Source organism: Corapipo altera, unplaced genomic scaffold (genome assembly GCF_003945725.1).
Source record: "Corapipo altera isolate COAL_440 unplaced genomic scaffold, ASM394572v1 304, whole genome shotgun sequence".
NCBI lineage: Eukaryota > Metazoa > Chordata > Aves > Passeriformes > Pipridae > Corapipo > Corapipo altera.
Window position 1 is genome coordinate 117,261 of NW_020885050.1, and position 23,159 is coordinate 140,419.

Below are 23,159 nucleotides of genomic sequence, written 5' to 3' on the forward strand. Positions count from 1 at the left end.
AGACACACACAGACACACAGATACATGCACACACACAAACACACACACACAGGTGTGCACAGTTGGCCGGGAGGAGGTGGCCCAGGTGCTGCTGCCCCAGCCCCGCGTGGGCTGCCCCTCCCAGGTGCCCTCAATTAGCACTGATGAGGCTGCCGGGGGAACTGGACGAGCCCGGCGCGCGCCCGGGCTGCCCTCACGTTCCTGCGGTGGCCCTGTGGGGCAGAGCCCGGTGTCTCTGTGGCACAAAGCCCCGCGGCCCCTGGACACAGGTGAGTGCTCCCGGTCAGGCAGGTCGGTGCACTGCCGCCGGCTGTGGCAGTTTTTTGGGGGGGAAGGGCAGTTCCAAGGATGAGCTGAGCTGCTCCTGAGGGGTGAGGATTTGGGGTTGCTGAGGTGTCCTCCTCACCCCCCTGCTTTGTAAGAGGAAAAGTTGCTGTTGGGGTTTCATTATCACTTTGCTGCCTGTGCTCACCAGAATGTGCAGGGAAAAAGGAGTTCGGGGAGGATTAAAATATCTCAGTCTTGCTGGTTACTGAGCCTTTTGGATGTGAGCTCAGCATTTTTGCGCCTCATGGAGGAAACTGCAGCCCATGAGGAGAGGTGGTCAAAAGAATTGGCCAAAAAACAGCAGAAAAATATGACTTTTTGCAAAGCTTAAGAGGAGAACTGAGGAGTTTTGATCTTGCCAAAATGCCTTTGACATTGGAGCCTTCCTTACTTTTAGTAATGGTTTAAAAAAATGCTAAGTTGAAAGCAAAAACTGGAAGCAATCTGGAAGCGAGGAGTTTTCCTCAGTGCCCTGTCACATGGTGTCCTCACTTGTGTGCAGAACAGGGAGATGGATGTTTGCTTTTGGGGGACGGTTCTGGCAGGAGCATCTTGCACACCAAAACTCACTTGTTTTGGTGGATGTGGTGATTCCCTCAGGGTTTTGGCTGCAGGAGCCATGCTGGTGAGCACTACTCTCTGTTAACCACACCAAACCCCACATTTGGAGGTGGAGTGATCAGCTGGGGATATTTCAGAGCGGGTGGTGAAATGAGGCAGTTTTTAGTATTCATGAAAAATGCTTGTGACAGCCTTACCCCAAGTAATGAGCAGCCACCTGCAGTTCGGAGCAGTGCTTGATAATGCCGTAATTAGATTGGAGATGCAAAAAAGCTCATTAAAATTAAATAACATATTTGTCACTGTTTTAAGAGGTGCAGATTGCCTCGAACCATGCTGGTCTGTTGACCTTGAGTATTTTGGCATAGTCCTTGCTGTCAAGCACATGAAAATCGTGTCGGAGCATCCCATGGGCAGTTTTGTGGTGGGATTTTGGGGCAGGGTGTTCACCTGCCCCCACTGCATCATTTGGATCTCACCAAATGGGGCTGTGCTGCCACCGCTGAGATGCAGTGTGGGGGGACAGGCTACCAAAGGCATGGGTCTCTACCTCTTCAGTTTTTGTTAAAATACAATAAAGTGTGTTTTAAGTCCCCTTCCTCCTCCTACCTGAAAAGGAATGTGCGAAGCCTTGATGGCATCTCTTAACAAGGGTGTAATTTTGCAAAATTAATTTTTAATCACTAATTTGTTGTGTTTTCTGATGTTTTATACAATACCTATTTGTTTAAACCCCTTTTATCACCACAGAGGAGATGGGTGTTGTGTCAGGATCTCCACTTGGGGCATCCTCTACTGGCTTGGCTCTGCCCTCGAGAGGGCTGGATCTGCTGAGGAAAGGTGGCTCTGGAGAGAGGCAGGGGTCAGCCTTTAGAGAAGGGATTTCCCTTTCTCCTACCCCAAAATGGTGCTGCTGCCAGGCAGACCGTTGTGGCCACACACTGCCCTTCCCCTCTTGAGATGCTGGCTGGCCAGGTGACCAGGGCTTCTCTTGCTTTTATGCACAGAGAAGGGAATTAAAAACCAAAAGTGGGTTTTTCTTCCTTCTCATCACTAGTTGTAGGTAATTACATCTAAGTGTCTTGGAATGGGAGTGTTTACAGACACTCCCTATTTTTGGCATGTGGGATTTTCCTTGTGTACCACTCAGGTTGTGAGCAGCACCAAAGGCACCCCAGCTTCTTAGCCTGATGCCTGGATCACCATTGGTTTGTTTGAGAATTGGGGGAGAGGAGGGAGAATGAGTGTCTCTGAGCACCTGAGGATGGAGCATCCCTGTGGGATCATGGCTCTTTGTTGTCTGCAGGAGGGGAGTTCCTAGAACAACTTCTCTTGCTTTACAGAGAAACTCTTTTTTTTGTAATACTTTTTTTCCCCACTTAGGAATGATCTTGGAAGGACTCAGGATCAGGTAGTGGCAGCTTGTGCTGCCTCACAGCCGGGCACACTGCTTGGCTTTGTTTGCTGCCAGTCATGTTAATGTTTTCTGTTATATTCCTGGCACCAAATGGGAATTTTCTCAGACCTTGTTCTGACTAATGTTGATGAAAGGGCAAAAATTCATTATTAGAGAGAAATAGCTGGTGCTAGACTGGGGTTCCCAGGTGGATGAGTGAATATCAGGAAATGTCTGTAGTGAAATTTCTTCTGCGCAGCCTCGGCCGTGGCTGCCCCTGCTCCGGGGGCTGAGCTGTGAGAGCTGCACGGCCCCGGGTTTGGGAGCAGCATCCCCTCTGCAGGGCCTGTACAGCTGCCTGGGTCTGTGCCAAAGGGGTCCCCAGTGCCAGGCACTGGCAGCTCCTCTGGACAGAGGTGGCTGCACGGGGTCCCCAAAAGCAGTGCAAGAGCCTGTGATGGGCAGGGAGCCTAAACCTAGAAAAATAAAATTAAATAAGATGTTTTCCTAGGCCCAGGTTGAGATTGGACCTATCCACCACCTTCTCTCAGCTGGGTACTTGATTATTGGCAGAATAGTCCTTGTTCCCAGTCCAAGCTGGGATGGGTAGTAGAGGAGGGAACTGTGAGTGAATGGTTCCGTCACCAAGAAGTGTTTCCAGATAAAACAGAACAATTCCCATTGTGCTTGGAGTGGAGGGAAGGGCTGTGGCTCAGGCTCCTGGTCAGATCCACGTGGGTCCTTTAGGCAAGTCTTAGGCAACTTTAGAAGAAAAGAACCCCCAAAAAACGTTTGGCCTTTGTGGTTATGCTGAGAATCTGCTGGCAGAGTAAACCCTGGGTAAGCATCCTCAGTTTGCTGCCTCCTGAAATGGAGCAGCTTTTGGAGTTTGGAGCCACAATTTATATTCAAATGAAGGTCATTTGAAAGGTGTAACACAGTAAACAGCCATTATTTCATTCTGATAGTGGTACTAAAATTATAGTGTTGGTTAAATTATTTTAGTATAGGACCATTACCATCTCCCTAAAACACTTAGAGAGGTTTTATATCAGTGCTGCAGTCCTGAAATTAGAGGAAAATTAAAAATCACATGGCTGTGGTAGGAAAGTAATTTATTTGTGAGGATGCCTTCGTTTTATCATGGAGTCTCTTTCCCTTCTGCTCTGCTGAAAGAGAGACCTGCTTCCAACACCCAGACAGGATCTAAGGGCTCATCTTGCTGAACCAGGAAGGCACCAGCTTCCCATGAGTCAGGGCTGCCATGAACCACCCCTAAAATTTAATTTTTAATTTTTTTTTCTTTTCCAATAAAAGCAGGTGCTGTGGTATCGCCTGACCCAACACTGTCAGCGTGTTATATTTCAAACACTGTGTAGGGGGGTAGATACACACTTAAAACCTCTATGCACTCATTTTCTTCTAGGAATACATGTAATAAAAGTTGGAGTTAATAGGATGGTAGCGATTTCCCTCATCGGGGTGGCCGGGTGAGGGTGCCTGGATGGAGCCCGGCAGTGACAGCTGCTGTTGGGTGGAAGGGGGGATGTGCAGGGGCTGTGTGGGAGCCAGAGCTGAGGGACGTGAATGAAATCCTAATTGGGAAATTCCCGTAGATTATTACAGCTGCCTTCATTAACATTTTCACACTTGGCTGGTAACAAATGAGGAGAAGGGCTGTCTGTGCCACTGGATTTATTGTGTTCCGAATCTGCTCCGTACTCGGGTGTGCACAGTCTGCACCCTTGCCCGGAGGTGCCGGCCTTTGAGTAGGAGGGATCACGAGCTTTTTGTGGAGGGGTGTTCTGTGAGGATTTCTGTAAAAATCTTTACTGGCAAGAAGCTGGTTCTCAGTAAAAGGAAGGAATAACATGCAAATAAGATTCCCTTTAGCTTACAATTCCTCCAGGAATTCAAGATGCGAAATTTCTTGTTTCTAGCTGTGTATCTGAGAAAGTTTAGATTGGGTTTGGATATGGTTTTTATGGGGTTTTTTGATCCATTATTGCTCCAGGTTTTTTTCAGTTGCATGAGGAGGATGCCAAGTGTGTATCTATTGGGAAAGAGCATAAATTCCTAAACCCTGGAAGTTGAGCTGCTTCAACAGTACTGAAGCTGACATAAATGATGCACTGGCCATGAAAGGTGTTGGCCATGGAAGGATACCACATCATGTTGCAGATCAAGGACATGCCTCTTGTCCCTTCCCCAGCCTCACCAGGTCCTGGCTTGTTCCTGCTCACACTTTGGTGCTGGAGCACTCCACACCAGCAGTGTGAAAATACAAGTTCATGATGAAATTGCAGGGTGCTCACATGCCAGATGATGCTGGGGTGGATGGTCCTATCCTTGGGTGAAGGCTGCTCTCACAGAATAGCTCCTTGGGAGCTCCTTCAAATCGAGGGGAAAACCTCAGCTGGATTAGGATGCCCTCAGAGATGAGCGTAGCAACCTGTTCCATATTTATTACAGGCAACAATTTGACTAAGGGAGAATTTAGATTAATAACATTCAGCCCAGAGAAGTAATTTCCTTTGAGAAAGCGATTTACATGCACTCTGCCAAAAAGAGCCGTCACCGCGCGCTCTGCCCGTGTCAGCTCCAATAATGAAGTTGGAAATAACATGGGAGGTTAATAGGTCCTACTTATCTCCTTAGCGCGGCAAAGGAAGATTTACAGTGCGGAGCCTGGTTTGCATATTCCCGTTGGAAATGGAAAGGTTTTTCCCAGCCGAGATTGATGAGACATTGCAGGGTGTCTGCTCAGCTGAGGCTGTAAACCTCCATCCCAGGGACACACTTGTTCCAGAGGGAGCCACCTTTCCTGGGTCACTGGCCAGAGACTGACTTAGATGCCAGAGCGACCGTTCCAGTGATAATTTTTTTATCCCTCTGTATCTTCTCTGAGCCTGGAAATACACACAGATGTGGCTGCCACACCGTGTTAAGAGCTGGACTGAAGCCCAGTGGGTTTTCCCCAGGAGCTGCCTGTGGGCTTGCAAATGGGAAGGTCATCTGGAGAGGTGGTGGGAGGCAGTGCTGTGGAGGATGGTGGAGGACGCCTGTGTTGCCCCTTGGGCTACTGCCTGTGTGATGCCATCCTCTGGGCATATGTTGGGGTGTGTTCAGTCCTGCCCTTGCCCCAGGGAGGGTGGTCTGCATGCTGGTCCATGGGGCTGGGAGCTGCTGGAATGTGCTGGTGGGTTAGCCGGGTCCTGCTCCCCTAATTGGAAGGGGTGGTGACCTTGACACTGTGGATGAGGACACTGCTACCTCAGCTCTTGGTGAGTGGCCCCTTCCCCCTCGCCTGGCTGGCCCAGGGATGGCAGCACCAGGCACGGGGGACGGCGGGCGCCGGAGCTCTGTCACTTCACATTACTCATGTGAAATCCCGCAGGACCCGTGGCACGTTATGGGCTATTGCAGGAGCTGTTTCCCTGCCAACAGTAGAGGTGTCTGGGCTCAGAGTAAGGAAAATCCCCAAATTCCGCTGCTGCTTTCTTCCCCCTCACTGGCTTTTGGGAAAGAGCTCTGTGACTGCTCTTCTTTCCCAGTGGGATTGTGTTTGGGTCCTGGCAGGTTATTGCACTCTCCAAAGCTGAGAGAGAAACAAACTTTTAAGAATAAACCAAAATTCATTCCCTCTGTATAATTTAAGTCACATCGTACCTGAAATCTGCTTAGGAGAGAGGGTGAGAGAATTGTTAATAAATGTTCTGTCTGCACAAACTGTAAAATATTCATTTCAGTTGGTTATCTCACATTACTGAGAAAGTGCAAGAAGAATGAACTTTCTGAACAGCTTAAGGTACAATTCAGTAATAACCTGAGCTACTTAATGAATGAAATATTTAACATAATTTGCATACATTAAGTGATGGGATGACCTTTTTCTACTTCTGTGTACTCCTTGTGTATCTGGAACAGCACAACCTTTCCTCCTCGCCACTCCTCATGGTGCTCCAGGGTGGGCACTGAGGAAATGGCATTTTTCCTCCCTGTTTTGAGCCAACCAAGTGGGCACCACACCAGTTGAAGACAAAGGCATGCACAGGCATGTTCCTGCTCTTGATGCTCCAGTCCCACAAAACGCAATTTATTTTCTTTTTCTTTGTTTTAAAAATCAAATAATATTTTAAGTGCACACAAGAAGCTGGAAGATCTCCACATGCTGGAGACTCCTCTTGGCATCACAATGTTCAGGGCCTTGGAGCTGCCCTCTTCCAAAATACTGCCAGGGAGCTCTGAGCAGAGCTGAGACTGGCACAAAGCCCATCCCTGGGATGGGGCTGCCAGGCTCTCCCTTGAGGCACCCTGGTGCCCGGATGCCATCCCTGTGCACCTGACACCCAGCACTGTTGACTCCTCCAGGAGTGTCTCCACTGGGCACCAGGGGTTGTGGCTGGGCTGCCCTCAGGGATGCTGAGCCTGCCCCTGGTGTCCTCGAGAGTGGCATCCCTGAGCTAGCGCTGCTGTTGGGTGGTCACAGGGTGCATCAGGGCCAAGTAAGGCAGTAAAAACCCCAGGAAAGGGAGATAAGGGGGAAACCTTGGTGCTTCCCCCCCTCGAAACAGAAAGAGCTGTAACAGATGTTGGATGACCAACACTTCATTCTCAGCAGGTTGCTCTGAGAGGATGTAGCTTCTAATTTCAGTGTGCCTAGAAATTGCAGTTCATAATCCAAACAGGCTAGATTCTCAATTATGCCCAATTAATGTGGGGTTTCGTTAGTGTTCTTCCCTAACTTAAGTGCACTTTAATTCATTGAACTCTTTTTCTTCTACTCTCTAAGTGGTCGTCCTTCAGAAAACTGTGGAGTGAAATGAAGTGTCCCAAGGAGTGTGTGTGTAACTATCTGTATACAGATCTACAGATCTCTATCCCACGGCTGGGGCTGGAGTGGTTGCCCAGAGGTGGAGCCCTGGGACGTGCAGGCTGGCTCTGGGGTGACCAGTGCAGGTGTGTCTGTTGTGTCCATGGTGCCCTCACTTACCTGGTGGTGGATGCCATTTGTGCCGACCCTCACAGGCTGGATGAACAATGGATCTTGCTCTTCCAATCCCCATTACTTTGCATTTTTCCCACTCATGCAGCCTGTGTCATGTCAATCACTTGCCCAGTTTGCAGTTTGTTCAGGGCTCTAGGCTGGTTTTCCACCCTGTCTGAGTCTCACTTGGAAATGCTTTCTGTCATGTTCAGGTGGCACCTTCTCAGTGCTCATTTCCAGTTCGTTGGTAAATATGAAGCAGTAAAAGAAATATAAAAGGAGTTTGATTGGGAATCCCCATCTGGCTGGACCTGCAGAGCTCCTGGATGTCAAAACTGCTTCTGCAGAACTTGAAAGGCTTAAAACCAGAGAAGAGCAGATTAATTCTGAAACACATCCCTTTCTCTGATCAACAAGATTTTAATTTTCTTCAAAGGTGTATATTTTTAAATTAATATGAAATGAACACACTCCTGGGAATGTGAAGCACAGCCTGAGACGAGTGTTCACAGTCCCCTCTCAGTGGCCAGATTTGGGCTGCCTGAGCAGAGGCACTGCTGTTTTCATCCTGCTGTTGATGTGCCTTGTCAGAGCGTTAAAGTCAATGTTAACCTTAAAACCTTCTGCTTTCATAACAGGCAATTTTGTTGGTGTTCAAAATGCTTTGTTTGATTTCAGAAGCCGTTCATTACAGGATCAGGGCTTCAAATTGGAGTCAATTAGGTATAAGATCTGCTTTTAAAAAGCTTTTTTCAAACACCAAGAGCCTGAAGGTTAAAGTGAGGTCAATGGGGAGCCTGTGCTGGGGTGGCCCCACAGCTCCAGGCAGTGTCAGGTCCTGCTGTGGCTGCATCCCTTTGCCACATCCCGGCAGGAGCAGCTGCTGCAGCCACGCTGCATGTGGTGGCTCACCCCCTTTTCTATATTTAGTAAGAAATGCATCAGCATCCCTTTTCCTCCCTGAATTCCCTCTGGGATGGAGCTGGTAAATAGCTGTTGCACTAAAAATAACACCTGCAGCAGCCACTGGCAGCCGTGTTCCCTTCCCTGGCTGAGCACAGAGCCAAAGGGTTCCCGCCCCGGGAGCAGATGCTGGGATTTATGGTTATTTAAAAGAAAAAGCAAAAATCAACCACTTAGGAATGTAAAGAACATGAAACTGCCTGTGATGCTTAACCTTTGGAAAGAGACATCCATGCTCTCCACTGGCTCCTCTCCGTGAGAAAGGATGTGGCAGCCACAGCACAACCTGCAGCGATATCAGCCCTGTCTTTGCACCAGCCTCCTGGTCAGCCCCTTCCCGAGGAGAAATGCAGGGAATCCTGGGCACTTTACTGCCCTGGCACTGCTTGGAATGGGAAACAGCTTTCACACAAATAATGTCTTTTTTTCTGGTCATTTTTTTCCCCTTGTCCTTTTTTTCTTATGTTTTCTTGAAAGTGAGGAATGACTAAACTCTTAGAAGTCTGAAAATAACTTGGAAAGAATTTACAGTTCCCTGATGCTGCTCTGGTTTTATGGTTGTTTCCTTTCTGTACCAAGACACATGATAATTCTGGGTCTGAGGGGCAGTTTCCACAGATGGGAGCCAGCTGGCAACCTCCAGTCCCTCTGGGGACAGATCTGCTGTGCTCCCCGGGCGGGTGGCCCAGGTTAATCATCATGGCCAGATCCTAACCTGGGGCAGAAATACTTCCCTTTTTTGAGAGCCTTTAATGTAAACAATAGAAAAGGAATAAACTCATTCAGTAATCAGTTCAGGTGCAGCAGCTTCTCTGTTCAACTGGATCTTCAGTAGATCTCCTTGTGCTTGGGCTGGAGAGGGAGAGGTGGAGCATGAAAGCAGCAACGTCCAGGACTCCCTTTTGTACCAACTGAGATGTGTGACTGAGGTTGTGTCAGAACAGCACAGCATTGGCCAAGCCAGTAAAATGTCCCAGTCCCTGCTATTCCCAGATTCCTCTGCTATTCCCAGATTTCTGGGTTTCGTGGCTTTCAGTCTGACCAGAGACATCATCTGAACATGGTTTTTATCATGATTGAATATGTATCTTTAGAAGGATTTTAATTCCATTTGAAATAAGAAAACGCCATAAATCAGCAACAGAATCTTTTAACATTTACAGTTTTAAATGAATTCCTGGTGAGAGTCTCTTAAGCCAGATTTATATCTGACTCTGCACTGAGCTGTCGTTATGTGGGACCAAAAAACTCTGACAGAATTAGGCATAATGCAAAAACACGCTGAAAAGACAGTTCTGCAGGACTGTGGAACATTATTATGTCAGAACATATGGCTGTGAGTATTATGCAGAAAGGGGCAATTTGTGTGGATGTTTCCCTTTTAATGACCCTTGCACAGTTCTTTGGAAGGGTTTGCTGCTGTCTCCATGTGAGAGAAGGCTAATGGAGCAGGCACTGTGTGGTCGCTTTGCTGGCATTGGGTGCAGTGGCCCAGAGTGGGACTGGTGTGTCCCCGTGGTGGCAGAGGTGAACTGGAGCAGGGGAATGCTCTTCAGCATCTTCAAACTGCATGACTGTTTGAATTGTGTAAAATAATTGAAATTTTTACTAGAATGCTTAATTTACGTACCATGAACACATGGATCTTAGTGCACTAATTTTCTTTTTTTATCCCACTGCATATATGACTCTTTCAGACTGTGAAGGACAAGTGAACTGAACCAACAGTGCCAGCAGGATGCCAGTGCTCGTGGTTCTTTAAACCACAGGGTTTAGTCCAAGGTCATTTAAAAGGAAAAAAAAAATCACATATTGACCTGTGGGTGTTTTCCAGTAACTCAACATTTGTTATTTGTTATCACTCTGTTTTACTGATTGTCCCTCAGTGTGGGGCCTAAATGGAAGATAAAATCCATCCTAATCCCATTAGGCAGGGGCTGACTTTGCTCCTACTTGTGACTAACGGCGCTTCCAAGCGGTTTAGGACAGCCATGGCTGCAGGGGTTGTGCCCAATTATGCTCTTGCTGTTATAAAGACCTATCACATGTCTCAGTTTGCTCTTGTCCATGTGTTTGGCAGGTGAAGTGGCTGAGCAGATCTTGTTCAGCTCCGGTGCTTGTCAGTCACTGCTCATGCTCTTGATTGGTTTTGTTTTCTTCTCCTTTTCATGTGTTTTAGAGGAAATTATTTCTTGTCTGAATCCGTTTTTTTTCATACCAGGTTTAGCCTTTATTTTCAAGTGTTTAAGTTGTCCACTTGCTACTTTTCTTTTTTTTCCCCTTTTTGTTTTTTTTTTTTTTTTTATGTTCTCCTGCCCCTTTCCATAAGTTTTCTTTGGGACTGTGTCCCAGCCCATTTGCAGCAGGTTTTTTGTTGTGCCAAGGCTGCCGTGAGTTTCACCCCTCTGCTCTTTTAACCCCAGGAGTTTGGCCGAGCTGCCCCAGCACTGGGACCCCAGGGCAGCCCCTCGATGGTGCCGGGTGTGCGTGGCCCCAGCGGTGCTGCAGAGCACCCTCACAGTCAGATGACTCGATCAGCCATCGCAGCTCAGGATCACAAAATGTCACCCTGTAATATCTAATTAAGGTTGCAGTTTGAAGACATCATGTACTTTAATTGAAAACTGCAGAGTAATCTATTCCATTTTTTCCTGTTAAATTAATAGTGTGGACCTTTAGCAGATGGTTGGCGAGATGCCGTTACTAATGAAAACATCTCCCCTCCTGCAATCCTGCCGCTCGCTGCTGTGTGGGGAACCGAGGCGAGCGTTTCCCCAACCACAGGCATTGCCCACGTGGTAGCTTTACTCTCCCGTGGCACTGGTCAGTGCTCCCAGGGCTGCCCTCCCACCTTTTCCTGTAGAGGTGTGCTCAGCAGTCTGGCTGAGGGACGGCCACAGCGAGATGGCTGCGGGCCACCTCCTGCCCTTCTCAAACTGAGGGAAAGCGACGCTTGGGGACCCAGAGTGGTAGTTTTTTCATCCATTAGGGTAACAGCCCAGTGGTCTGGCTTGAGCTGTTCTGTGGTATTTTCACAGGCATGAGTGAGTGCCTCTGCACTTGGCGGGAGATTCATGGTGTGCATTGGAAAACCAAATTCATGCTAGTCTGGCCTGATACGTGCTCTGGCTGGGCTTGAAATTGGTGTAACCCTGGGAAACGTCTGACCTTCGGCCGCAACCTGTGCCACTGACAGGGGTTGTCAGCAAAACCATGGTGATATTTGAGCTTTTTCCCCTTCTCAGCCTTAGTATGGTCAGACCAATGTTTCTGCCTTGGGAGGTCTCAGACAGGTAATGCTTTGAGACCCAGGTCCTTCCTGCAATGGCTGTGAACAATTTTGGTTAAGGAGTGTTTTGTCACTGACAGATGTTGTCAGCCTGCGACCCCCAGACCCACCTGTCCCTGCCGGGCACTCATGGGCTCAGTTTGACCTTCTCCTGCTCTTGGTTTTCCTTGACTCACGAGTGACCTCTCTTTGATGTTGTGTTGCTGTTTTAGGCTGAACAACTGGACAAAAGCAATGGGATTGGGATTTTTTTTCCAGTGATGCTGAACAAGGTGGTGCGAGCCAGTGTGGTGTTTGGAGCAGTTTGTAATTATGATATTCAGAATATTAATGGCCCTGAGAGTGGGGACAGGTAGAAAATGAAAATGGCTCAATCCCAGCTGAGAAGATGCTCCATAGTCAACACAAATTTTTATTTTCATTTCAGAGCAGAAGAACGATAAGGAAGTGATGGGCTGGAATTTGTCTTTATAGCAGCGAGGATGTGGTGAATTCCTAAGAGAATAAATGTGCTTGCTTAAGAGATCGCAGCTTTATTAGCTCTGTGGTATAAATCCAGGGATGTGTACAAACCCTTCTGTTTTCTCCTAACACATTTAGGTTTCAGGCTTATTCGTTTGGGTGTGTATAATTCATATGAAGTAATAACTTGAAATTCAGACTTTTTTTTTTTTTCTTCTTTTTAAATGAATGACATGTTGCTTTGAGACCAGACAGTGGCCAGAACTGCCTGGTCCGGGGAATCATGCAATCCTGCTCTGTTCCAGTTTCTGTTTTTCTTAAGAGAAGTCAGATAGGAATTGCTGATACCTTGTGACGATGCAGGATGACCTGGTGAGGGGTCAAGCTGGGAGGAGAGTGCCAGTGCTCAGTCCGTGGCTTCAGGGAGCCCATGGATTGCAAATTTCAGAGCTTTTTATAGCTTCATCTTTTTCTTCCAAAAAATGTGTATGTTCACTGCAAGTCCTTCATCTCAGAGCAGAGTTGGCAGCTTTCCTGTGTTTGTGATGGGTCGTGGGCCTCTCCCACACCGCCGGTACCGGATCCCTGCCTGTTTTCTGTTCTGCACCTCACAGCAATGTCCTCTCCAGCTCCCGTGCACAGAGACAAGCAGCTCTGCAGCAGCTGCTGGACATCACCCAGTGCTGAGCGCTCCATGGGAGCTGCACCTGCCCTGCTGCTCCTGGTCCCGCCGGCTCATCCTCCCCCCAGGACACGGCGGGTGAGATCAGGTCGCCCGTGTGCTGCAGCTCGGGCTGTTACGTGCCGTCATTAAATATTGAAGCGTCTGAGGAGCTGCAGTCACGTAGTGTCGGGTTGGGGAGCGTGTGCTGACTCTGCCACTGCCACCTCCAGCCCTGCCCCAGCACGGTGCCCAAGCCAGTGATGCCAACAGCTCATTGCACCGCTCTGACCACGCGAGGCCGAACGGTGCTGGCACAGGGCTGGGGGACAGGGAGAACATCCTCGGTGGCAGTTGTCTGGAGCCACTGGAGCTGTGTGTGCGCTGTCTCACACAGCTCAGTGGGCTTCCCAGCCCGTGGCTCCTTGGCATGTTCGGACTAATAATCTAAACAAACGGAAATGCAAAATGAAAATAGATGTGCACTTAGATAAAATGCTTTCAGCCTGAGTGACAAAGTCCAGATTGAACCACTGAATTATCTGAATTTAGGATAAAACATTATTTGTGATTTGAGTGTTAAATTATCTCATTGCTTTGATTGACCTGAACTGGTCAGTCAAACCTGTTCTCCTCACCAGTGTCCTGGGAATATTGGGCTCAGTCCTGTGCCTGGCGTGCTCGGAAGCAGATCTGGGTCTGCATAGCTCTCAGTGGTTCACCCTTTCCCAGAAATGCTCCCTCAGTTTATACTGACATTAATTCCAAAGCTGGGATAGAGGGGGTGTGGGGCCAGGTGGGACATCCTGGCCCGGGGGCTGCTGCCCATGGTGCACAGTGCCCTTGCCCATGAAGATGCTCTTGAGTGGCCTTGGGGTTCCACCCAGTGCCACCTGCCCTCACCGGTGCTGGGGGGGACTCGCTGGCAATGAGTCGAGTGTTTGTGGCAAGTGCTCCTGTCCCTTGATTTGCGTCGCTCGCTGTGCAGTCACAGAGGGACTGGGACCAGCTGGGCTTTCAGAGCCAACTCTGTCTCATCTGACCTTGCTGGTGCCATGCTGCCTTTTGTTTGTAATCTCGGGCAAGAAGCAATGGGAAAAGGGTTTGATAGGAGACAAAAGCAAACAATAGCCTCACTCCAAAGATACGATGAATGGGATGTAATTGGATTTTTTGGTGAGGACATTGATTTGACCCTGTAAGACACAGAAAGAATCATTAAGGGAATTAACGTGCATTAAAATGCAAGGTTTTATCAGAGGGCTTTTATTGTGCCCATAGTTTTGTTTTTAATTATTTAATGACTTTGTGTCTTCTAGTGATAAATCTATTTCTTCCCCCTTTTTTCAAAGGAAAAAAGGTTGTTGGTGTAACAGGGGGTGCTTGCCCCAGGCAGCTGTTGAGCTCTGCCCTGCTGCAGTGACCGGGACCCACTGGACAGAGGTGTCTCTTGCAAACCTCTGATCACCCACCAGCACTGGGCTGAGCACTTTCCTCTGCACAGGAAACAAAGTTGTAGTTACAGAAACCAGAATATGTAACAAGCGGGGCTTAAGAGAAGTTTGGTCTCTGGCAGCAGAGAAGCACGTCCTCCTTCCTCAGCAGGTGCTCCAGCCCTGGTCCCTTGCATCCCATCCTGGGACAGGCTTTCCCCATCCCAGGTATCTCTTGCTGCCAATCACCTCTTCATGGGGCTCTCCTCATAAAGGTCTCCCATCTGTTTTCCTTGGAATCCCAGCATTTCACTAGTAGCACCAGCATAGGGCTCACCCCAGAGCCCAGGGTGTGCCTTTCCCTGGGAATCCCCCTTTTTGCCTGGCTTTGTGTACATGTGCAGGTGTTCACCACGTCCCCGAGTCATCTGTTCCTTGCAGTTCTGCTCCAGTCGGAGGTGGCAGAGGAGAGATTGTTCTGGGTGCTGGTGACAGAAGTGGACACGTGGGTGTCACTGTACACAGGTGTTTCTGCTCATGTCCCCCCTGTGTGGGGTGGGCTGGTACGATGGGACAGCGCTTGGCTGCTGTGGTAGAGCCTCTGCTGACACCAGACTGTGTTCAGGCTCCCCCGTGCTGGTGGCTGTGCACACTGGATCGAGGAGTCACAGCACAGCCAAGCACAGCAGCTGCTCCTCAGCACTCAGGCCAAGATATCCCAGTGCAGGACGGGGAGCTCTGGGTGACGGGGTTGCAGACAGGCATGGGCAGGGTGAGTCAACGATGTGGGGATCTTTGAGGGGATTTTGCCCTCCTTGTAATTCTGAGTTCTTGGGACACAGAAGGCAGCTTGGAGGCCTTGCTGTCTCTCTGCTGTATGTGTTAATTTATGGCACTACCATGAGCAAGATTTTCTTTGCCATCCAAGGTATTTCCCCTGGAGGAGGGAAATCAGGCTGTAATATATCATTAAGCAGAAAGCCTGGGGGAGCTCCTATCCTAGTTGATGTGAATTTTTCTTTTATCCTGTTGGAAGAATTGAATTGTACATCTAGAGGTGTCAGCTTTGTAGTCTGGTTGGAGCTGCAGCTCTCCATAGTACCACAGCCAGGGCAGGAGCTGCCTGGACATCCTGGTGACACGTGCGCATTCTGGTGGGTCTGCAGCACCAAATATCTGCAGCACCAAATAAATATCTGCAGCACCAAATGGCAACTCGGTCTTTCCTCTGCCCAAACGTGCTGAGTGGGCCAGACCAGCAGCATGGAAACCCATGTTCTGCTTCACATAGGAGTATGTCATTACTGCAGCTCCTCTCATTGGTGACAGTTTGGGATGAGGATTTCACATGTGCCAGGCACGGGCCGGCGGGAAGGAGCAGAGTTAACAAGCTGTGGTTCCTTTAGCTGAGTTCCTTTACCTGAAATACTTTGTGTTTCCATGCCATAGCAATGTGTTTGTTCAGTCACAAAAGTTAAAAATGGCTTCATTCTCCTTATGGCAATTGATTTTTAGTAGGAATAGGCAAAATGCTGTGCTAATCTGACCCCCCCCAAACTGCCCTGGCGTTGAAGGGGTTTATTTCTTTAGAGGCCTGCTGGCTTAGTGCTGGAGAGGATGTGCAGGGAGCTCCCCTGCATTCCTTGGTCTCTCCAGAGCTCATCTTGCTGTACAGCACAAGGTGACGCTGGATTGTAACATAGGGAGCTGAGCTGAGGACATAACGTGGGACGTGTTGGAAATAGAGTTCTGCTGATCACAGCACATTCAGTGGAATTACTGCACTGGCTTTAAAAAAATCCAGAGATCTTGTTTCATATCCTCTGAATAATTTTAGTTGCAGAGTTCTTTGGTGTTTTTAGCTTGCTGGGAATCTTCGGTGAGCCCTTTTTGGCCATGCAGCATCTGCATTTCATCACTTGCACCTGATTCAGCTGCAGCTGCTGTGAAAGTATGAGGCTTGGTGTGTTCTCTGGGAAGGTCGTGAGTGTCGATGGTGGAGGTCTGCATGGGGTTACTTAGATATTGAATTTTATGCAGCAATTACCCAGAAATTAAAAAGAGGAGTTTCTGGAGCTTTGTGTCACTGCTTCATCAGCTGCTTCTCTGGGGATCCTTTATACCTGCAGAGAGGGGCTTGGGAAACAAGGGGTGCAGCGCTGGATTCTGTTAGAATTTATTTGCAGTGTAAACATGTTGGTCAGGAGTCATTAATATGACATTCACACAGCTCTAATAAAGTACATAACACGGAGATCTGGCACTGCCACAATGCCCAGAGGACATTAAGTATGAGTCTTAAAACCAAGAGTATTGGAAACAAGATATTTTTACGTCTCGTTTGGGAGTAATATAATTGCATTTTGTGGCTCTAGCAGATGCTTGGGCCAGCTGGTTGGAGAGCATTGTGGGGGTTTTTAGCTTTGGTACTGTAAGCGACAACCCTTATATAGAGCGAACTAAAAAAATAATAAAAACTCCATTCCTGGGTGAAAGCCCTGGTGCTGGCATGTGTGCTGCCCTCAGGATGTGCAGCCTGGGGACTCTTCCGCTGCAGTAGCTCTAGAGATGACACTGCATGTGTTTTGGGGGTCTGATTTGAGGCATTTGAACATTGAAGGCAGCTTCACTGACCTCACTTTTGTTGCGTAGGTCCCTCTTAGAGGACTGGGAGGCAATTTTTGGAAGAGAACCATCAAAAACCTACATTTTTCTGAGTATATGGGGGGGGCTTATTTTCAGCACAGCCCTAGGGGTCCGTGGCCATCTCTGTATGTCGGGGTGTTGCTGGTGTGGTGACAGTGGCTGTCGTGGTGAGGGACAGTCACTTGTCCTGCATCTCCCTGGCACAGCTCTCCTGGTCTCCCAGGGCTGCTGCCGGTGCTGGGCCTGTCCTGCTCCGTGGCTGCCCCGTGACCGCCCCGCTTTTGTGCCCAGGAGATGAATGAGTGGCCGTCCCGCTTTCCTCAGGCCTGTTTACGGGCACTGTCGTGAATTATCTCTCCAGCACCAATAATTTCCTGCAAACAAATCGGTTCTGATCTGGAAGTAATCGCCCGTATCATTCCTGCAAGTGGGAGCGATGACTTATGTTGATGTCACCCGCTGGCTTTTTATGGCAATGATTAATAATTCAGTAATTCTCTCTGCAGTGATGCTGTTCTATTTTTAAATATTTAATTTAGCTTCCCGTGTCCGTTTTGTCACTACCCTCCCCTTTGCCTCCTGACGTCACGGCAGGCTCGCGGCGACGCTGTGGTCACCACAGTTACCAGCAAGTTCTCTGCTCTGGAAAATGTTAATGCCTTTCCTCATTTACATCTCTTCATTACCCTGTTTAAGCCTGGCCTTGGTGGCATGGATGTGAACGTTGACTGAGCACGCTGTGTCAGTCAAAACCCGATTTCAGCTGCAGCCTGGCCCGGGGTGGGTGACTCTGTGTCTCTGTTATAAAACTTTCCAGTTCCCAGCACAGCCATGCAAGTAACTCTGTTTTCTTTCTGCGTTTCTCTTTCAGGAAATTGCAGCTTATTTAATAACGTTTGAAAAGCATGAAGAGTGGCTAACAACCTCCCCCAAAACCAGGTAACGTTCTCCTGCTCAGCACATTGACTCTCTCGCACTGATGACTTGACTCGCTGATCAATGCCTTGACCACCAAGTGGAAACTCCCAGTCATGCTTGATGGCTTGTGACACCAAACTCTCATTAATTGCCTTAATGAGCATTTTATTGAATGAAATCAGGTTGATTAAAAATGGAACAGCTGCAATCTTGGCAGGTTAAAGTTTTAACCCAATTGCTCAGGATTTAATTGTATCCCTTCAGATGAGCAGATCTGAAGCCTCTGAGCGAGGTCACAGGCTGTTTATCTTGACAGAGCTCCCTTGCCTACAACTTTAAATAAATAAAAAAGCGCCAGCCCTGCTGTGTGCTGCCTGCTCACGTGGAGGCACAGGAATTGTTTGAGTTATGGTGTTTCCCGTGCTGGGGTTAAGTGGTTGATGGTAAGGAGATCCCAAAAAGCTGCATTAACAGACGTGTTTGCAGTTTATTATTCAGTACATGTCATGTCTTCCTTGTGCTGCCATAAATGTTTAACTCCCTGCTCCCCTGGTAACCCAGACATGGAGTTTTGGCTGTGGATGTTTTCCTGCTGTTTCAGCTGCGTTCGAGCTCCGTGCGTCACTAACACAGAGAACGACTCTTGCTTTCTGGTGTTGCTGGGTTTTTCCTGTTTGTCTTTTTCCCAAACCACCCCTTTCCTGTTGCAGAGGGCAGGGCCATTGGAGGGAGCCTGCTGGGACCCAGGTGAGAGGAAAGTCTATTTTAGCATCCTGTATCCTAGTGCCATCCATTGCAGAGGCTGCTGCTGCAGGCACCCAGAGCAGCATGCTCCAGGTTTGGCATCACCTCCTGCTGCCATGAGCAGGGGCAGAGGTCACAAGGGACACAAGGAGCGGTGGCACCCTAACGAGTAGATTGATTTCAGGTGTCCCACAGCACCCAGCCAAGGAGAGGATGGACGTGGAGGCCTTTTCTGCACCTCTGCAGTGCAGCTGCGGGTGGGGCACGCAGAGGACCTGCTTTCCATGAAATATGGGAAAAAAAATGTGTCATTTTAGTTTTTGTGGGGTTTTTCCCCCCAGACTATTCTATATATTTTTGTGACATCCTTAAGTAATGTATTTGCTTGTCGTATTAAAATGTAGCACTTGGGAAAGGGGTGTGGGAAACCCAATTGCTTTCTCAGTGGTTCTAGAAGACCTGGAGCTGCCGTGGTAGTAGAAGGGCCCTGGATGGACCTTTCTGCTGGTGGTAGCTGCAAGGCTCTCCTTGACTGCAGGAAGCAGGTAATTTGGTTAATATTAGAGAAGTCTTTTTCTGGGCTGGTAATCTCAGTATCAGAATAAATGCAAAACAATTTCTGGCTGAACCTTTGCCAGAGAAGCCTGTTAAGGGGTCAGAAAACACACTAACTAGTCTGGCTGACATGGTGTCATTAAACATACAAGGTTATAAATGTTTTTGGAGCAGCATCTTATGATTTTAAGAGTTTGGTTTGCTAAAGGCAGTGCATGAAAATAATTTTCTGATGAACATTCCTGTACCTTCCTCCTGTGTGTTTACACTTGAAAGAAAGAAAGAAAGAATGTCCCAGGAGAAGGAAAGTTCAAGGACCTTCTGAAATTGTTGAGTTAGTTTTCTTTTTTTTTTTTTCTTTTTAATATAAAAATTAATTGGAAGAGTTAAATGCTGAGTTGCTACAATCAGGGCTCTCGGTATTACAGAATTAATGACATCGATTCGGCACTGGAACACTCCCCATTCTTTGTTTGCTGCTCTGGGTGGCACTAATTTAATCTCAGAAAATTAATAAAAATTAATTGCACCTCTGACACATCAGAGTTTCCTGATATGATGATGTATAGTGTGCTCTGAGGAGCTGCTGCTGGATGAATGGCAGGATGATGCAGGAGCTGGTGCTGCTGGAGCTGCCAGTGGAGGGTGGGTGTTGGTGACGAGGGATCAGGGCCCTCTGCTTCAGCCTCCAGCGAAGGAGCTGCTGCAGAGGGTCAGGCCAGGCTGGGCTGTGATGCCCCACAGGTCACTGAGCTAAGGCAGAGGTGGCAACAAGGGATGAGCTGCTTTGGAGCCAAACCTGCCGTTGGAACGTTTTCACCTCTTTTCCAAAGGGAAGTGCCCGTGTTTATAGCACTGTGGGGTATTGCTTTGGTCATGGAGATGGAGGAGGAGCCCTCTTATAATGCCATTGTGGTGGCAATGGAGGGGCTATGAGAAAGCTTTGAAAGGCCTCTAAAATTACTTTTTTAGGAAACTTCATGTTGAATGACTCAAATTGATCGAATATGCTGATATAAATGTACTGGAGTATTATTACAACAGTCTTTTGAGCACTCCAGTTGATCAGCATAAATTAGCGAGTACACCTTGCAGCGCCGACCTTGACGTTCCCTCAGAGCAGTGTTTGGTTCCCTGATGATCTGCTGGGTGTTCCACAGCTGGTGTTCCGTCAGCGGGGCGGGGGGAAGTGTTCTGCTAATGCAGCAGGGCCAAGTGTCTGACATTTCCAAGTTTAAATGCGAATCATGACAACAAAAAATAATTACTTGACATTTGTATATCAAGTAGAACTTAATTGTTATTTACTTTGGAATTTCAATGACAAAGTTGACTTTCTGAGTCCAGAAACGTTCTGCTGGAGGAAAGTACTTTGTTTCTCTGTTTCCAGGTGCCTTCTGTTGTTAGCATTTATACAGTATTTTAAAAATACACTTTAGCAATCCAAGGTGGCTTCACCTGTGTTTCACAAGTGAACCTCAGGCAACAGAAAAGCCTTGGCTGTGCCCAGAAGCTGCAAGGTTGGTTTTCTACCTGGGAATGCAGTTTAGATGTGTTCCTGCCCCTTCCTGCATCGTGTCTTGGAAAGGACACGGGAGGATTACTGGGGGGATTGGGCTCACTCCACAGTGAGAGCAGGATGAGTTCGGTCCCTGGAACCTCTCCTCCTCCTCTCCTGCTGCCCTTTGTCCAGGGAGCACAGCCTGTCCCTTACCTGTCTGTCAGTCCAGCTTAAGGAATATATTCTATCTGGGATATCTTTATCAGTGGCATCTTAAAGAAGAGTTAGGATCTTGCAGTATAATAATTCTGTATTAAATAATTAATAGTAAAATTAATTGAATTACTTAGTTTTCAGGTAAAAAATAGGGTAATAAATATTCATGACTTATATTATTAAGGGAATTTCTATTTCCTATGTCGTTAAAGTGAGATTAGCTAAGGTTGGGTTTAAATGAAGATTGAAAACAATTGTCCTTTGGAATTAATTCACTGCATTAGGCTGTTACCTTGCGAGCTGGCTCTCTGGTGTGCTCTGTGGGAGCTGTCCTGCTGCATGGGGTGTGTGCTGCTGCCAGGATGTCCTGGCCCTTGGGAAATGAGACACAGGCTCCCTGGGGAGGAGAAGGTCATGGGAACTGGAAGTTGTGAAAAGGCAACTGCCCAGAGCCATGGTCGGTGCCAAAAGTGCTGTCTGTCTCCCTTGTACTTGTTACAAGTAAGAGTCCTTTCGAGACCTTGTTTAGACTTTCCAGGCATATTTTAAAGGTCCTGCTCTCTCACATGGCTTGTACTCTGTGGGATCCAGGACCATGAACCGTGCTCATGAACAGTGCTGAAATTTGGGGTTTCTGCTTGTGCTGCTGGAAGCTCTGCCAGCATCTCTGGGTCCTCCTTCGTCGAAGGCAGTGTGTGTGCTGTCAGCTCTCCTGGCTTGGGATACTGCTTGACATAATCCCTGTTAAATGTGGCACATCCCTTTACACTTTAAAGATTCCATGACTCTCAACACTTTCATCTTGCTGCTTTCAGTATTTTCTTCTCTTTATTTTCCCTGAAGAGGATAAACAGTGCAGAGATGGTTTTAAGAGCCTGTAATTCATATAGATTTTTAGTCACTGTGGTCCAGGGGTGTTGAGACACCAATAATGAATTCCTTTAACGGCTCATCCTGTTGGTTGTAATGTGACCTAAGGGCAGAGTTGCTGGGAACCATAAGGATGCCTGGCCAGGGTCATTAATAGTCTTCAAGTATTCCTTGGAAATCCTTCCCATGACAAATCCAGCCTGAGCTGCTTGTGCAAGCTTTTGCTCTGGGAGAGCTATTTTTCCTCTGTATTTAACTGGTGGCTCAGGAGAGCTCTGTCAGTGCAGAAGATGACACTGGCCAACTTGGATGACAAAAGGCAAGAGGTCCTTGTTTCTATTGCAGATGGGACTGGCCTGGCACAGAGGCTGAAGGTTGGCTCCTCCAGCCCACCGATGGCTCTGCAGGCACTGTGCCTGGTTGGTCACTGGTCTCCAGCTTTGCTACATGTCAGAGGGGTGCATGTCAGAGGTGCTGATTCCACAACTGGTCCATTATATGGACGTCTGCCCCTGCTGCCAGCTTTGGACAAGATGACATTCAGTATTTGGGCAGGCTCTGACTGTTCTCGATGCCATGCTATGGGGTGGGAGGATGCTCAGGGTTGAGGAGGCTGCTCGGTGTGTGTGAGCCCCCTGTCAGCCCTGCAACTGGGGGTTAACAGACTGTGAGGCAGATCAGTGAGGAGCTGCCCTTGTCCCAGGAAGAGCAGAGGAAAGGGAAGAGTGTGACCTAAGAGGTCTCGTGTTGGGGCTCCTGATGTCCACACCTGGACTTGCCAGACCTGCCATATTGTCCTGCATTCTGTGCTTCCCATCAAAGGGGACCAGGAAGGACAGGGGTTTATGGCTGTTGTGGGACCACCTTGTAACTGCCCTGTCCTGCATGATGTGTGGAGGCTGCAGAGGGGCAGGAGACCCGCTCTTTGTTCTTCAGGCTGTTCATAACAGCAACAAAATTAAACTCTTTGTCGCATTTTAAAGACTTTTGCAACTTAATTTATATTCTTGTATGGTAATGAAGAAGCATCTTTTGTCCAGGAGGTGAGATATGCAGAAATAACCTTTAAGTGACTCATAATTGACCTTTACTGATATTCTCTTGTTTTTTTCCCATGTATTCTCTGCATCAAAAACACCATCCAGAAAGAGTGTCAGCAACTGCTTGTTGCATCTTAATGGCCTGCAAATAGCAGCTGGTGAGAAAGAAACTATTTATTTGGGTTCTTTATTTATTGACAAAGTTTTTTCCTTCTGGGAAACCTGGCCCTGAGGTTGGAGTGCTGGGCTGTAGCTGGGCAGGGATCATGGCCTGGGGGAGTGGGGTGCCCTCTGTCTGGGGGGTACATGCTTCACTTTCCACATGGGGACAGTGTTGTATTTATGACAAACACAGTGTGATTTAAATTGCCCACTGGAATGTTATTGGCATGTGCTGGTAACCTGGAATTGGGGGGAGGATGTTCGTGCCTGTGTGTATGCAGAGCAGCTGGAAGCATCCCAGAGGACCTGCTGTTCAGACTGGAGAGGACAGATTGACTTGTGTTGTCATTGTTGGAGATGAGAAGCTGCCTGCAGAGGCTGGAGTTTTTCTTTTGGTGCTGAGTAAGTGTGTGTAGGCAGCGAGCAGG

General features: G+C 48.1%; 1 protein-coding gene across 9 annotated transcripts in view; it reads left to right on the forward strand.

The window, feature by feature from the left end:
- Positions 1 to 23,159, forward strand: part of CAMTA1 (calmodulin binding transcription activator 1) — a 224,746-nt gene that overhangs the window by 43,303 nt on the left and 158,284 nt on the right. For all 9 annotated transcript variants that reach the window (XM_027668697.1, XM_027668700.1, XM_027668694.1 and 6 more), the window contains one exon: positions 17,597 to 17,664. In XM_027668697.1, coding sequence (XP_027524498.1) covers positions 17,597 to 17,664 — 68 coding nt within the window. The remainder of the gene's footprint in view (positions 1 to 17,596; positions 17,665 to 23,159) is intronic.